General features: G+C 43.0%; 1 protein-coding gene across 5 annotated transcripts in view; it reads right to left on the reverse strand.

Annotated features, from left to right (window-relative positions):
- Positions 1–16,875, reverse strand: part of ADNP (activity dependent neuroprotector homeobox) — a 46,502-nt gene that overhangs the window by 4,647 nt on the left and 24,980 nt on the right. For 2 of the 5 annotated variants that reach the window (XM_053394253.1, XM_053394255.1), the window contains 3 exons: positions 7,007–7,119; positions 4,401–4,493; positions 3,252–3,539 (listed from right to left, as the gene is read on the reverse strand). In XM_053394253.1, coding sequence (XP_053250228.1) covers positions 3,252–3,539; positions 4,401–4,493; positions 7,007–7,114 — 489 coding nt within the window. In that variant the 5' untranslated portion in view covers positions 7,115–7,119. Of the gene's footprint in view, positions 1–3,251; positions 3,540–4,400; positions 4,494–7,006; positions 7,123–16,875 lie in introns of all 5 variants that reach the window. The other 3 variants (XM_053394252.1, XM_053394254.1, XM_053394256.1) reach the window with 2 other exon arrangements.

Below are 16,875 nucleotides of genomic sequence, written 5' to 3' on the forward strand. Positions count from 1 at the left end.
ATTAAGAGAACGAGCTGCAGTGACCTTTGGGCTGCATGCTTCCTCCACCCTTGTCCTGCAACTTTGTGCTTTACTTTAGGAGACTGAAAGCTTCATAGAGCCACACCACTTTCAAACTAAGGGTTTTAAATTGTGTAAGGAGCCTCCAGAAGGAAAGGAGGCTCCCAGTTTCAGAACTTGATCCTCCCAACTTGTGGAAGACTTGGAAAAAAGTTATGCTTCAGAGGAAGTAGGGCTTGTAAGGGTGCTCTTATTCTCTCTCACGTAAGTGTTAGCATGCACAGCAGTAAAAACACCAGGACATGGCTTCTATTGAGCTCAACAATGAAAGCAGCTTTCCATTTCCTCTTCTCATGTCCAGAGAAGTAATGGGAGAGCACAGAAACCTAAGCTGTGCCACCGCATGTTCTCATAACACGAAAGCGCAGTTTCCCACTATATATGAACCAGTTCAGTGATTCATCAGCGTATATCAGATTCTCAAGCAGTGATAAAAAACTTAAGCATGCACAAATTCTTTTTAGAATCTCTGTATTGGTGCAACATCTAATTATGGCTTTATCAAAGTTTCCAAACTTTCAATCTGATACACTCTGTAACTAGATAAACTCAGATTTCTCCGGTAAATATATCCTGACACTTCAGACATCAAACCATGGTTTGTGCTAAACTTAGTGTGTAACTCAAATCACTGTTTTGAGATTCCAAACACACAACAGCCAAACCATAATTCAAGGCTGCTAGACTGCTTTCATTTTCTGCCCTCTTAGCTTCATAAATCACAGATTCACTCCTCCCTATTGTGCAGCAGCTTCTGCAAGGAAAACACAAGGCCCTAACTATGGTCTGTCAATTCATTAATCATGCTAAACCATAGTTTATGCTTTGCAAACTAAATTATGGTTTACCAGCTTTAGTTTGTTGGCCTAATACAGTGAGGGGAAAAAGTATTTGATCCCCTGCTAAATTTGCCCATTTGCCCTCCGACAAAGAAATGACCACTTCATAATTTTAATGTAGGTTTATTGTAGCTGTGAGAGACAAAATAACAATAGGAAAAACCCCCAGAAACCCAGAAGACGAAAGTCAAAGATTGATGTGCATTAAAATGAGTGAAATAAGTATTTGATCCCTTTGCAAAAGATGACTTAGTACTTGGTAGCAAAACCCTTGTTGGCAATTGCAGAGGTCAGATGTTTCTTGTAGGTGGCCACCAGGTTTCCACATATCTCAGGAGGTACTTTGTCCCACTCCTCTTCGCAGATCCTCTCCAAGTCAGTAAGATTTCGAGCCTGATGTGTAGCTACTCGAACCTTCAGCTCCCTCCACAGATTTTCGATGGAATTAAGATCTGGGAACTGGCTAGGCCCCTCCAGGACCTTAATGTGCTTCTTCTTGAGCCACTCCTTTGTTGCCTTGGCTATGTGTTTTAGGTCATTGTCATGCTGGAATACCCATCCTCGACCCATTTCCTGGTTGAGGGAAGGAGGTGCTCCCCCAAGATTTGACGATACATGGTCCTGTCCCCTTAGCAGAAAAACACCCCCAAAGCATAATATGTCCCCCTCCATGTTTGACAGTGGGGGTGGTGTTCTTGGGGTTGCAGGCAGCATTCCTCCTCCTCCAAACACGGCGTGTTGAGTTGATGCCAAAGAGCTTGATTTTGGTCTCGCACATTCACCCACTTCTCCTCTGGGTCATTCAGATGTGCAAACTGCAGATGGGCCTGTACATGTGCTGTCTTGAGCCAAGGGACCTGGTGGGCTCTGCAAGATCTCTGTCCTTCACGGCGTAGTGTGTTACCAACTGTTTTCATGGTGACTATGGTAGGGTTACCTGACGTCCCCGGTTCCCAGGTACAATCCCCAGATTTGCATATGTTTCCCCGGACCAATTCCACCCTCGGAATGGCCCCAGATTTCATTAAATGTCCCCAGGAAACAACGATGCCAACAGGAGCAGCCAGAATCAACTCAATTGTTTGGCGGGGAGGCGAAGTGGGGAGAAGGCTGCTGTGATTGCAAAGCACAGGAACACGAGCTACAGAGCAAAAATCGGAAAGAAAAGCCCCCTTTCTCCCCGTCGGCCTCATTTACATCTCCCTGGATGGCATCCTGGCCTCTGGCAGGATCCAGTTCCAACCCTTCTTCAAGCTTCGCTCCCCCCCACCCTCCTTGCTTCTCCCCTGTCCTGGACGCTGCTGCTGCCCCGTGAATGGAGATCAAGAGCAAAGCTGGTCGCACTCAAAGCAATGGGGAGAGAAAGGAAGAGAGACAGAGAGGGAAAGGAGGGCGGGGGGCAAGTGAAATTGCCCTTAAAAGAGAAAAAAATAATCCCAGTGAATTGTATTGCCAGCTCCCTTACGCTCATGCACCTCTCTCTGTGTGTGACTGGGGATTGCGAAGTCCTGACACAGACTCTCCACAAGTTCTGAACTGGAGCCACCTCCCGCCTCCACCTCTTCCGCCAATCTCCCTCTTTCTCTCTCTTCTACCCACCCCTGGTCTCAGCGTTTACATGTGCTGCTCTGGTTCGCCAGAAGCAGCTTGGTCATGCTGGCCACACAACCTGGAAGCTGTATGCTGGCTCCCTCGCCCAATAAAGCGAGATGATCGCTGCAACTCCAGAGTCGGCCACGACTGGACCTAATGGTCAGGGGTCCCTTTACCTTTACCTAGGTACTAAATGTGAAGGAGATAATGTAAAGGCTCGATCTGCCACCACTGGCCATTTTCCACTCCATTTGAGCTGCTTGCGGCTGCATGGCTTTGGGGAGGGCAGGAGGAGGGATGGGGGGGAGGTGGGCTGGGGAGAGAAAGAGAAATAAGCGGTGCGGGGTAGGTGTGTTCGTGCAAAAGCTTTGGGCTCGATCTGGCGGCAGCAGGGAGCATTGGATCACTTCAGCCGACAGTGGCTGGGAGCTTTGGGGCAGCCCCGCAGCAGGCTCGGCTGCATCTCTGGGTCCCCACTGGGTGCCGTCTGCCCACTCACAGAGAGGACCTCCTTGCCAGCTCAGTTTTAAAGCAAACTTTGATCTGTGGTGTTGACTTTTTCCCTTAATTTTTTAAAATATTTTTTTCTTTTTTACAAAAATATATTAATTATATTATATTATATTGTATTATATTATATTAATTTATCTGCGTCCCCAGATTTATTGGGAAAAAATCTGATAACCTTAGACTATGGTCCCAGCTGCCCTGAGATAATTGACAAGTTCCCCCCCGTGTAGTTCTGGGCTGCTTCATCACCTTGCTCATGATCATTTCAACTCCACGAGATGAGATCTTGCATGGAGCCCCAGACCGAGGGAGGTTGGCGGTTATTTTGTGTTTCTTCCATTTGCGAATGATTGCACCAACTGTTGTCACCTTCTCACCAAGCTGCTTGGCAATAGTCTTGTAGCCCAGTCCAGCCTTGTGCAGGTCTACAATCTTGTCCCTGACATCCTTGGACAGCTCTTTGGTCTTGGTCATGGTGGCTACTTGGGAATCTGCTGGATTGATTGCTTCTGTCGACAGGTCTCTTTTGTACAGGTACTGTAACGAGGTGGGATTACAGGTAAGACCTCTCCCTTACAGCAGGTGCTTCTACTCTCAGCTCGTTACATACAGTGAAGATACCAGGTAGCCTGACATTTGGCTGGCTGATAGGGGACCAAATACTTATTTCATTCATTATAATGCACATCAATCTCTGACTTTTGTCTTCTGGGTTTCTGGGGGGTTTTCCTGCTGTTATTCTGTCTCTCACAGCTACAATAAACCTACCATTAAAATTATGGACTGGTCATTTCTTCGTCAGAGGGCAAACGGGAAAATTTAGCAAGGGATCAAATACTTTCCCCCCTCACTGCATACACTATGCTTTGTCAATTCAGACCCACCAAACCATTGTTAAGCTTGTTTAACGATGTTTTGGTAGTATATCAGAGTTGAACTACCTGCTGTCAGTTCTTTCTCAATTCTGCTTATCTTAAAAGGGGCACCAAATTTGCTAGTTAAGTTTAAATTTCTTCAATTATGTTGAACTACTAGTGGTAATATCCAACTAAGTCATATTCAGGAGTACACTCACTGCCAAACTCAAGTCCAAAAGATTTCAACAGACCTACTCAGTCCTGAGACATCACTCAGCAACTGCAGTTTCCACAGACACCATAGTGACCAGTCCCCATAATACTATAACACTCTTTTTCTTCTGTCCCACCTCTGCTGACATCTGGGCTGTAATCCTATGCACGCACATCTTGCAATAAATCTCACTGAAATCAGTGGGAATTATTACTTTCGTAAACAGATATAATTTAGGTTGTAAAGCACTTAACGTCTGTCATAAAAACACGATTCCAAACTTAATTGGTTTCAGATTTAAGGTCATTTTACCACATTATTACCAACCTGATTTTTTGTAAGTGAAGGATCCCACAATCCAACATCTTCCCATGTAGTGTTTTTCAGATAGAAGTCATTGGGTTCAAACTGCTTAAAATCCTGCAACAGTGGAACATTGACAAAAGCATAAATAGAAATAACAAACCACAGAATGATTGCCTATCCATTTCTTTAGATCTTGAAAATTCAAGAAGAATTATTAAGGTACCAAAAATTACAAATAAAAGGGCTCATTAACAGAAAACTTCCCAGGGAGTATAATTTTTACTAATTAATGCACTTACTATTTTTTTACTAATTAAGGGCATGATACAACCACTTCAATAGAAGACAGGTACTTAACATTCCTTTGAAATGAAGATGACTTTAAATTGCTTAAATTTGTCTGGCCCCTGTTCGTTTCCCCCTACGAAGTCAGTTTAATTTTTTTATGCAATCTATAAGTCATACAGATAATCACATATGAAAAATTATTTGAGGGAATGAGCTTGCCAGACCGTATGAGCAAGGAAGTATTTGCAGGTGCATAGATTACCGTATTTTTCTGTGTATTGGATGAGGTTTTTTGACACAAAAATCATGTCAAAAAACTGGGGTCGTCTAATACACGGATAATGGCAAAACTGAGTCTCCCAAAATAGGGGGAGTTTTATATATGGGGGCATCTAATAGACAGAAAAGTACGGTTGTTTGTGTGTCGACAGGTTATTTGTACCTTAAAGTAAAAGGCGTAGAAACGGAAAGAGCAGTCTCTAAAAAGCTAGGCTCAGTGAGAACCTTACTGAGAATGCTCTCCAGAAGATCACAGAGCATGAAGCTGCTCTCACTGCCAATCCTCAAAAGGAGAGGGCATGAGCACTAGTTCCCTGGCTAGAGGGCTAGAATCCTCCTAGATCTGTCCTGTGCAGGAGCAGAACCTATATACCAGACTACAAAAATTAGAAACGATTGTGTGAAAAATCACAGATAACATGAAATTTCAGCCCACATTTTTCAAAATATGCATTTAGCGTTTGTCCAAAAGCAAGAGTCATGCGGCACATTGAAGACTGACAAATTTATTGTCGAATAACTTGTCCAGTTTACAAAGTATTTCATGCTTAAATTGGTCCCAGTGAAATCAATCATAGCTGCTTCTAAGTGCTGCAGTTGTGAACACTAAACAGACACAGTGTGCATCGTTGTTTATTTTATTACTGATAAATTGGGCATTAACGTCAATCCATTTTGTTGGTTATATGCAAAAAGTGCACGCACCGATTTAATTGAAGTAATCTAAAACTTTGGTAGTAGCTAAAGAAGAGAATCTAGTATTACAGCTGCACAGTTTTGAAATGCATAAGTCAGATTCACAATTCAGCAGACAAAAAAAAGTGATGGGGGGGGACTTGAAGGGCTACAAGACAGCGTTCATTTTTAGCCCAATGCATTTTGGAAAAAAATCATTTCTCAAGGGCAGATTTTAGCAACAATTCTAACATACAAAGGATACTGCAGTAACCCCTGGTGTGTCAGAACTGTTGATAAAAACATGCCCTCCAGCAAGGTTTTCCAAAACGTGTTGGGCTTGAAATAAGCAGTATTCTGTAGCATCTCCTGTTTTCTCCCTCTCCTTTCCTGCCTGCTAGCCGTACCACCTCAGTTTCATGGTTGGTTTTCTACCCTTCAGTAGGCAGAAGAGGTTCTCCACTGCAGAGGGAGAAGCAGTTTGAGGCGCGGGTACCACATTACTAGACTACCACAGTTAATGCTGTGATATTTAACACAGAGAGAGCATCCTTTTGCCTTGGAACAACTCCGTGGGAGTTTCTTCAGCAACACTCCTTGGACCTCTTACCTACGAGGCATCTCTGAAGGAGCATCTCCACCCCCATCGTTCTGCCCGGACACTGAGGTCCAGCACCGAGGGCCTTCTGGTGGTTCCCTCATTGCGAGAAGCAAAGCTACAGAGAACCAGGCAGAGGGCCTTCTCAGTGGCACCCGCCCTGTGGAATGCCCTCCCATCAGATGTCAAAGAGATAAACATCTACCTGACATTTAGAAGACATCTGAAGGCAGCCCTGTTCAGAGAAGTTTTTAATGTGTGACATTTTAGTGTATTTTTTTGTCTTTGTTGGAAGCTGCCCAGAGTGGCTGGGGAAACCCAGCCAGATGGGTGGGGTACAAATAAAAAATTATTATTATTATTATTATTATTATCATCATCATCATCTCATCATCATCATCATCTCCCTATAACAAGTGGAGCATGTGGCGGAAGTTCTCCATCCAGAGGCTAACCAGTGTGTCTTGGTGGCACAGACTTAAACCAGCCAACGCCAACCTTTCCCACAAAGAGACCAAGCAGTGGTTAGGTGGGAAAGCTCCATGTCTCTCTGTCTCTCAGGAGATGACTCCCTTTGCGGAGTGGCTCCCTTGGCCACCATTCAGCCAAGCACAGTTTTTGGCTTGATAAGTACAGCCAAGAAGCGAAAAACTCATGCCACTTTTGTAATACCAGTCAATCACTGTTCTCCTGAAACTTCACATTTCAGTTTATAATATTCCCAACGGAAGATACAGCCCTTCAATTTAAACTGCAACCCAAGAGTTCAACGAAAGATTGTACTTACTTCTATATGCTCTTTACAGTATTCCAAACCAATGTCACTTAGTATTTTTTTCACAGTTTTCCGGGCTTTTCTTAAACTGCCAAGGTTGTTGACAGGAAGTTGGAACATAGTTTCTACTGGGAGGGGGGAGAGAAAAGGGAGGGGGAGAAAATAATTTACTGAAAACGTTTTGTCCCAAAGCACTTGAATTCAGATCAAAAAGTCTGTTATCACTCAATTTTCTGTTTACATTTATGCACGTCATATCCCTCAGATTCTAGGCAGTTCAAAATAAACTGACTTGTTCAGCCATCTTGTTTTCAAAGTTGAGCCAGGTAAGTAAACTTCAGAAAAAGTTTTTTAAAAAACCAACACCTTACAGGAACAGAGAATATAGTATCCAGATTTGGTCTAAAACACACACATCCAACTTAATGACCAAGTTGCATACCCGCTCTCATGTGGAAAAGTCAAATTCATCCCAACAAAAGATGCTACTCTAACAAAAGGTCTACAGCTTTTGGCTGGCTTTGCTGGCCAAGTCAATTGTTTACATGTTTTTACATGCACATACAATACACATAAATTAAAGACAACTACAAAGGATGGAATTCAATGTTGTGCTAAGGGGAACGTCAGTGCAAGCATTGCAGTGCACTCTTTCTGGGAGTTTGCCCTCCCCTCAGAGCCGGACTTAGTAGGTGACCCCAGCCCAATGTCTTATTGGAAAAGTATAAAAGCCAACAATTGTAATCACCAGCTCTTCTCCCTTAGAAATGGGAGTTTGCTGGCTTGAGGAGAGTGGCCTTTCTGGAGGGAAGGGGAAAAGGCTCCCAACACGCAACTCACCTTTCCCAAGAGAAAGGGTCAATGCAGAGAAAGAATCAAAGGCACCTTCAAATAATAATAATAATAATTCAATTTATATCGCACCCTTTCCCCTTCCCTTCTCTTCCCTGCTCTGTAAAACACAAGGCTGGATATTGCTTGTTTTGTTGCCTGCATGACTCCAGGCAGCTGGTGTACAAGCCTTGGCCATCTTTCCAACTTTGGAGCTGGGAAGGTGGAATGGAGAGCTAAGCAATGGCCAGGATTATCTCAGCCTACTTCTGCAGGTCTGAAGTTGCAAGGAAGTTGCGGCCCCTTGTCACATGCGCTTCGGTGGAGTCCCACACTCGCCGTGGCAAACAGAATAGCTGGTGCCTGATGTTAACCCTTTTCTATGTCATGCTATAGCTTTCCATTTTCATGAAGAACACATAAATCAGCCATTGCTCACACCATTACCCTCTTCGTCAACAGGCTACGTTAGCTCAGTGAAATTGCAGAGTTTGTTTTTTCAGTCTGGTGCATGAAGGAAGCGGGGCTGTGGGCACGCAATGAAAAATAGCAGACAGGCTAGGAGTTTGACTGATAAATATGCTCAGTTCAACAATGATTTCAAGAGAATACTACCTAGAAGATCAAAGCAACAACCAAATAACAAAGCGTTTGAACCTCAAAATCCAAATGATTGTGAATTCAGCTCATTCTTCTGAAAAGTCTTGTTTAGAAACTAGTATGACAAATTCCAGGGATTTCAAATTACCAAGTTCATTGAAACTTATTTCTTAATAGTGCAACACACACATACACACATACACAAAACTGCAGCAGTACTCACCCCTATGTACACATCCCACTCCACTCCCATAACCCATACAGCATTCTCATAACTAATCAACAACTTGGCTTTTTCAAACTCCATCAGAACCTTAAATCTGAATTTCAACTGCTTGCATCAGTATCCTGGCAACACTTACAACTTAAAGCAGTGGCTTAATCTTAATTCTCACTTTGGGCAGAGTTTTAAACATTCTTGCAATTGTACCCTAGAATTTGGCTGCTGAAATATATTGTGCCTGGAACTCTTCAAGTTATCTAGCGGTGAGGAGGTGTCATTCTTATTTAAATGTTTTGTGGTTTTTTGTTTTTTCTGTTTTGTTTGTTACCTTGGGCTCCTTTCTAAAGAAGGGCAGGAGAGAAAATAAATAAATGCATCAGCTGTCCCAAGCATATGACAACTGCTAAAGTTGTTAAAATATCCTTCAATGAGCCCATAGAATGATGCATTTGAAGAATGTACAGTGGTACCTTGGGTTACAAACACCTCGGGTTATAAACTCCGCTAACCCGGAAGTAGTACCTCGGGTTACAAACTTTGCCCCAGGATGAGAATGGAAATTGTGTGCCGGCGGCAGTGGGAGGCCCCATTAGCGAAAGTGCACCTCAGGTTAAGAATAGTTTCGGGTTAAGAACGGACCTCCGGAATGAATTAAGTACGTAACCCGAGGTACCACAGTAATAACATTAAACTGCTCCTTAGTGGACCTTATGTCTTAATGCGATTATAGGGAAATTGAGAAGATATTTGATCAATATCAGGTATGAATAAGCACACACAATAGACTTTCTGTGTTAAGAGTTCCCCACTTACCATAATTACGACAGTAGCTGGAGGATGGCGATTTACAATCTGCTGTTTGTACTTAGGGTTGTGCATAAAATTACAAATGAAGCAAAAACCAATTCTAGAAAATTTGTATCCTCAGAAGACTAAAAATGTATATTTTATTATCAAAACTGGGACTGTTTGCCCTCTGAATTGCTAACAGAAGCTTCAGAATTAAAACACAAGGCCAATAAACATTCAAAAGTTGAAAGAGCAGAACACCCAAGTCTTTCTTTTGATTCATATTAAGTGGAGAAACAAATATATTTTGTTTCTACCATGCAACAAACCAGCCAACCCTCTTAGTGTACCTGACTTGCAATATATTATACAGTTCATCACTATTGTTCATATGCCTGTGTCACCCATGAACTAGTCTCCCAACAAACATTCTGGGTGGAATTCACCCAACCAGCCCTATCAGTGGAAGCACTGATCAAGGACTTCCACTTGTACAACAGGGCTGCCCCCTCCTGCTCTTCCCCCAACACACCCTCCAAAATTTGCTCGGGGGGGGCAAGAACCCCCAGCTCAGTGCAGAGAGAATGGTTAGAGGAGCATGACATTGAATTCCACCCACTATACTCAAATCCAGGATGTGAAAGATGCACACAATGGCTTGCTCCCTGAATTTCCAACATATGTGCCTTCCTTTTCTCACTGCCCAGACAAAATATTCCCAGCAGCTTGCAGCAGGGAGGAAGATGTTACTGGATCTCAGTGCTCCAGGAGAGAAGGCTTAAACCTCTCTCTCTCCACACTGAGACACTGGGGGAAGGATAAGTACGAGAGACTAAGCTGGGGAGTATTTGGGTGGGGGGAGCCCAGGCCATGCCTACTACAGCCATGTGGCCCATAGCCCACCACGGCATGCAGTCTTTGGGGACAAGGAAATTGCCCGCCCCTATTTTAGTACAACTGATGAGGATCGATTTTGATTTTTAAAAGCCAAAGGGCTGTCCATTATGTATGTGCTTGCATGTGTTTGTGAACAAGCCACCTCCCTTGTAATTTCATTCTTATAGCTGGCAGGATTGAAGGTTTTGCCTGGGGCATGTAGGAGATATTTTATACTAGGCTGCAAACACTAAGACCTCCCACAATGCACCTGCAGAATCTGGTTCATTCAAACCATGAAGAAGTGCTTATTTTGAAAAGCAGCTTGCCTCAAGCTAGAACCAACTGCTAGGCAGATGTATGCCCACTCCTGTCCTAACTCCTGTTAAGATGCCCCCTGCTTTCCAGATGATCGTCTTCCAAAGCAACTACTCTATTCCAAACTTAAAAATGGAAAGCGTAATGCTGGTGGTCAACAAAAGAGGTTTAAAGACTGTCTCAAGGCAAATCTTAAAAAATGTAGTATAAGCACTGACAACTGGGAAACACTGGCCTGCGAGCGCTCCAGTTGGAAAACAGCATTTATCAAAGGTGTCATGAGCTTTGAAGACACTCGAACTCAGGACGCAAGGGAGAAACATGCTAAGAGGAAGGCACACTTGGCAAATCCACACCGTGATCAACTCCCACCCGGAAACCAATGTCCCCACTGTGGAAGGACGTGTGGGTCCAGAATTGGCCTCCATAGTCACTTACAGACTCATTGTTAAAACCGTGTTTATGGAAGACAATCTTACTCGGAGTGATCGCCAAAGAAGAAGACTCCTGCCCTCACTCCTGTTAAGATGCCCCCTGCTTTCCAGACAACTCAGCAAAGCGCATTGTTTAAACAGCAGCAAGTTCCGGTGAACTTTGTTTTTAAACCAATTGTAGCTACTGGTCTTTGTAGAGCAGGGGTGAGGGGATCTCAAGCCCGGGGATCAACTGCAGTCCTCTTCATCTGCCCTTTGAAGCTCTCAGTGAGTCAGACTCCTCACTGCCTCTGCTCCACCTCCTTCAAGTGTTTTCACCTAACGCAACAACACTAATGCATGACCAGTATTTAGGGCATCTTCATACAAAACAGGTCACTTCCAAGAACATGTTTGGCCAGGGCAGAAACAGACATTCAGAACGAGACCACAGTAAATAAGGTAGCTGAGAAACCTGCATAGTTGTGAAGCACAAAATCCACACTTGACAGGAGAATTCTGACTATCTGAGCTTCTGAACACTCCAGTAAATGTTTAGTTGTCTGGTAGATTTTGTACTTATCAGCAAAATTGTAGTAACTTTTTCTCCCCCAACCCTCGTTTTAGGATTTTTAAATTTTTGTTTGAGATTCTATCCTGCAAAACTAAAGGACTAAAACCTTGCCCCCCCCCCCAAGTTGTCATCACATGTTTACAAGTGGCTGCTCTGGAAAAAATATTGTGCAACCGATTGCCTAATGAAGCAGGTTCCCATGGAATACAAAAGTGTTTCCCATTCACAGTATAAGTATCAGCTCTACCTTATTATAATTCTACCGCAATTAAAAGATTATACACTTGCACATGAACATTTCCTTTGTGTGAAAACGTATTAATGTTCTTGGTGTGTCTGTAATTCACAAACACATTGACCATCTGGATAAGAAGTGAGCAACCACATACATAGTGATCTGATTAACAAAGGCCAAATGCTTTAAAAAACAAACAAACCACCACCTTAAGATGCTGGAGTCAGTGAAAAAAGGAGCTGCTTTATTTTTGTGCTCACAAAAAGTTATGAGGGCATAAGATCACTTCATAGCATTCAGAGGATTTAAGATTTTAGTGCACGTCTCATTCTGGTTGTGAGTACAGTGGTACCTTGGGTTAAGAACTTAATTCGTTCTGGAGGTCCGTTCTTAACCTGAATCTGTTCTTAATCTGAGGTACCACTTTAGCTAATGGGGCTTCCCACTGCCACCAGAGCATGATTTCTGTTCTCATCCTGAAGCAAAGTTCTTAACCCGAGGTACTATTTCTGGGTTAGCGGAGTCTGTAACCTGAAGCGTCTGTAACCTGAGGTACCACTGTACTGTGATTTTCATCTCTGCACAACTGGAGATAGAAGCATCTTTACCTTCACGGAGCATTTTGCTAATAATGGTATAAGTTCATTTGTGAAGAAGGTGGCTGGTTTCACTGAATTAGATTGGTTCAATATGACCTATATTCACAAAGTGCAACTGGAAAAGATGAGTTATAAAGCAATAATAGAATCACAGAAGAGACCCCTATGGTCATCTAGTAAACACCCTGCAATGAAGGGATCTAAACATGCGGTCCCCAATCCAACTTGAAACCATATTGGACCCAGCTTAGCCTTGAAGCACCTAAAATAAAATTAATTAACTGTTTGTCCTGTGCACACGGCTTCACTACAGGTCCTGTTACAATTCCAATCTAGAACCCAAAATCTTTTTCCATATGACTGAAGAATCTTGACTGCCTGGAATCAACTCTTCTCTGAAAGTAATACAATGCATTCTCTGCTTAGAATTCTAATCTTGCTTTGCGAATGCTCTTGAAGAATCGAACCAACAGCAGAATTATTAGACTCCTACTTCTTCTCAAATATTTATTTAATACACTTTGATGCGGCCTTCAAGGTAAAACAAACTGGCTGGTGAAGAAGAAATGCCCTCAATAATTGTTTGTTACCAAGCCTGGAACTGAACTCCAGGCACAGGTAATGTAAGCAAGATAAAGAAAGGGATTAGCAGGGAAGGGAGAGCTGAGCAACAATCGGACAGGCTTACCAGGTCGCCAATCTTTTGGGATCAGCAGGTGCATTGTGAATTGGAAGGCAGCGCTGTGACTGATGGGGATGGGGGTAACATAACAGAAAACTAGAGAGAGTGCAGTCATTGCTGCTGCCGCCCCACCTCATGCTTCCTGTGAGAAGTCATCAGTGTCCTGCTCATCCTGACTGCAGCAATCACACAATATTGATTACACCCAGATCCACACCCTGATGCTGTCCGTTGCTGTCTAATATCAGGGAGCATTCCCCAGGAGGGGAAAAAAAGCACAAGGTGGCTAACCCACTCCTCACACATGCTAACTGTATACATACACACCACAGACACACAAGTATCTCTCTCACACATACACTTCACCACAGGAGGGGAGAGTGCTCTTGTGCTCAAATCCTGCTTGTGGGTTTCCCACAATGACTAGATAGATCATTGACCTGATCCCATAGGCTCTTCTTTATGTTCACATTTACAAAACCAAACATGCATCTCTCCCATCATAATAGGAAGTGCCTATTATTATTATTATTATTATTATTATTATTATTATTATTATTCAAGCCCCTCCACCCCAGCAAAAACGCACAAAGGCCTGCAACCCGGAGCTTGCTGGGCTGGAAATCCCTGGTCTAAGTGATGTTGAGAGAGACAAATATCCTAAATACAAATATTCTGAAGAGGATTTAAAAGAGGCTACAGCCACATCGGGAAAAATATGGAGGTTATGATACAAAGCTCATTAGGTATCTCGTTAATGAGCCTTGGTAGTAAAAATGGAGGGGGGGGGATAAGGGAAAGGATTTAAAAGAAAACTACCATCATACAGTGGTACCTCAGGTTACATACGCTTCAGGTTACATACACTTCAGGTTACAGACTCCGCTAACCCAGAAATAGTGCTTCAGGTTAAGAACTTTGCTTCAGGATGAGAACAGAAATCGTGCTCCGGCAGCGCGGTGGCAGGAGGAGGCCCTATAAGCTAAAGTGGTGCTTCAGGTTAAGAATAGTTTCAGGTTAAGAACGGACCTCCAGAACGAATTAAGTACTTAACCCGAGGTACCACTGTAATGGTGTTATGTGCCCATCATGCTCACATTTGTAGTTATCATGTTGTTGTATCTCAAGTACCAGAGTGTGGGGGGGGGGCTAAAAGAATCATGAAGAGGGGAAGTTTACAATAAAGAGACCATAATGTTTTCCTTTTGATGCCCGCGCATTTCCTAATTCCAGTGGAGAATGCTTTTGCTCCTTAAAATGAGGGACAGAAAATGGGACAGTTAAACTATCCTCTATTTCTTGGGTCAGTATACTAAGGCTAGTGCTAGAAGTGGAAAAGAGGGAATGATTAAGGGTTGCATATTAAGATTGACAGAACTATGTGGAATGTAGCAGGCCTTCCCAAAACTAGGCCTCCCGCTGTTTTTGGACTATAATTCCCACCATCCTGGACCACTGGTCCTGCTAGCAAGGGATGATGGGAGCAGCTAGATATTAAAGTCTGGGAACCCTGTAGTATAGAAATGACTTCTAGCACCTCAAAATATTAGAACTCAGATACTTAAAACTTGGAGTCAGTGAGCTAGCCTAAGTGGACCTTCGATCTAATCCAGCAAGGCAACATTTAAGCATCATAAGTAGCTTCACGTGGAACTAAAACAAGAGGAAGTCCATTTGACTAAAGCAGCTCATGTGCAAAGTACCGGTATATTAGGCTTTTGGTCAGGGATCACAGACTGATATTTTTCCAATAATTCTCTCTAAGAGATCAAATATCAGTATTTATCACCCTAGACTGCTGATTTCTGCATCTTCTCCAGGACCCATTTGAAAAGGAACCATCCTTTAGACCCATAAACAACTAGTCACATACTTCTTTGTAGCTGCTGAAGGCAATGAGTTCCCAGAGGCTTCCTATTCCTGCAAGTTCCTCTTCTGCTACAGTTCCTGTACCTTATGACTTCTGGTAGAAGAACCATTAATGCTGCCAATGGTGAATCAGAATGAAACATTGGTCTGCCAACAAACATGGCTGTGTGTGACATTGTCAGAGGACACCCGGGCAAAATGAGGATGTTACCATCAGCTAGTGAAGAATGCCGAGAAACAAGTGCTGTGCTGAAATCTCACCTCCAATTTCCCAAGAGTGTTCTTCCTTTGTGAAAGAGGACCATGTAGGATTTTGAGCTTACCTTGTCGTTACAAGGTGGCAAGAGTGGTCCCACTTCCCAACTGTATAAATTTCTCCCAAACTCCACAGCCTTCCTGGCTGTCCACGCTTCCTGATCTGAAAAAAATTCATGGCAGGAGACAGTCTTCCCCTAACCTTTAATTAAAGTGCCAGGACACAGGAGGGCTCCAGAGTGCAGACTACAGTGGTACCTCGGGTTACATACGCTTCAGGTTACATACGCTTCAGGTTACAGACTCCGCTAACCCAGAAATAGTACCTCGGGTTAAGAACTTTGCTTCAGGATGAAAACAGAAATTGTGCTCCGGCGGCAGCAGGAGGCCCCATTAGCTAAAGTGGTGCTTCAGGTTAAGAACAGTTTCAGGGTAAGAACGGACCTCCGGAACGAAGTAAGTACTTAGCCCAAGGTACCACTGTACTAGAAAGATGATTTTTAGAATGACGCTAACACCCTTTGGCCAACTCAGATAACAGGCAAGTTTAACAAAATCCCTACACCCACTGCCCATGAGAATTTCAGTGAAATCTTCTCTCCTCTGTGATATTTTTCTAATGCAATTTCTTTTCTCATTAATTCAAAGAGAATGTTTGAAACAATACACACCTTACCCAAGGAGAAACTGATTCATCTGAAGAGGTGTATGGAAAAGACTAAGCAGCCTACACACCTCATCTGAGGACTGAATAGTCTCTAAAAAAATACCCAATGAGAAAAAAATATTGAGGGTCAGTATCTGCTAATGCTGAGAAATATTAAGGTTTGAGAATGGGGGTCATCAAAATTCCCAGAGTGATAAAGTCAACTGGTAGAAATAATAGAATTGTAGTCCCCATTGCTCCATAAAAACCCATTCAATTTCCTATTTTCTAGGTAATGCTACTGAAAGAGCTACACAAATTTACAGTATTTAACTTTAGTCAAATTTGTGTGAAAGCTCTCTAACAGCACATAGGATCTGAGGTAAGCAGAGCTAAGAATCATAGGATTGTGCAGTTGGAAGGGACCACAACCCCGAGTTGCATAGCTGAGTCCTGATACCACCATGAGCATAATCAAAGAATTGTAGTCATCGAGTCCAACCTCCTGCAATGCAGGAATCTTTTGCCCAATGTGGGGCTTAACCCACAACCCTGAGATTAAGAGTCTCATGCTCTACTGACTTTGGTCTTTGGAGAGATGCTACCAGTCAGAGTAGAGAATTCTGGGCTAGATCTATCAGCAGATCATTATCTCTGTACTGAAAAGAAGTGCCAGTCTTTCTTCAAGCCATCTATTCTAGGTTATGGCTAGTGCTGGGCAGATAACTCCAGCATCTCCTCTTAAAGAATTTCAGGTAGCAGTGACTGGGGAAAAGCAAAGAGAACTACAGTCAATCAGAGCAAGGAAATACTGGGCTAGATGGATCAATGGTCTTAAAAGTACAAGGCAGATTCGAAAGTTTCTTGAATTGGCAATATTCAGCACATCAACCACCATTAATTTATACGTTACAACATTATTTTTGCAGTTAGACATGATCTAATGTATATTTTCAAAGACAACTTCAGAT

Source organism: Podarcis raffonei, chromosome 6 (genome assembly GCF_027172205.1).
Source record: "Podarcis raffonei isolate rPodRaf1 chromosome 6, rPodRaf1.pri, whole genome shotgun sequence".
In the NCBI taxonomy this organism is placed as follows: Eukaryota; Metazoa; Chordata; class Lepidosauria; order Squamata; family Lacertidae; genus Podarcis; species Podarcis raffonei.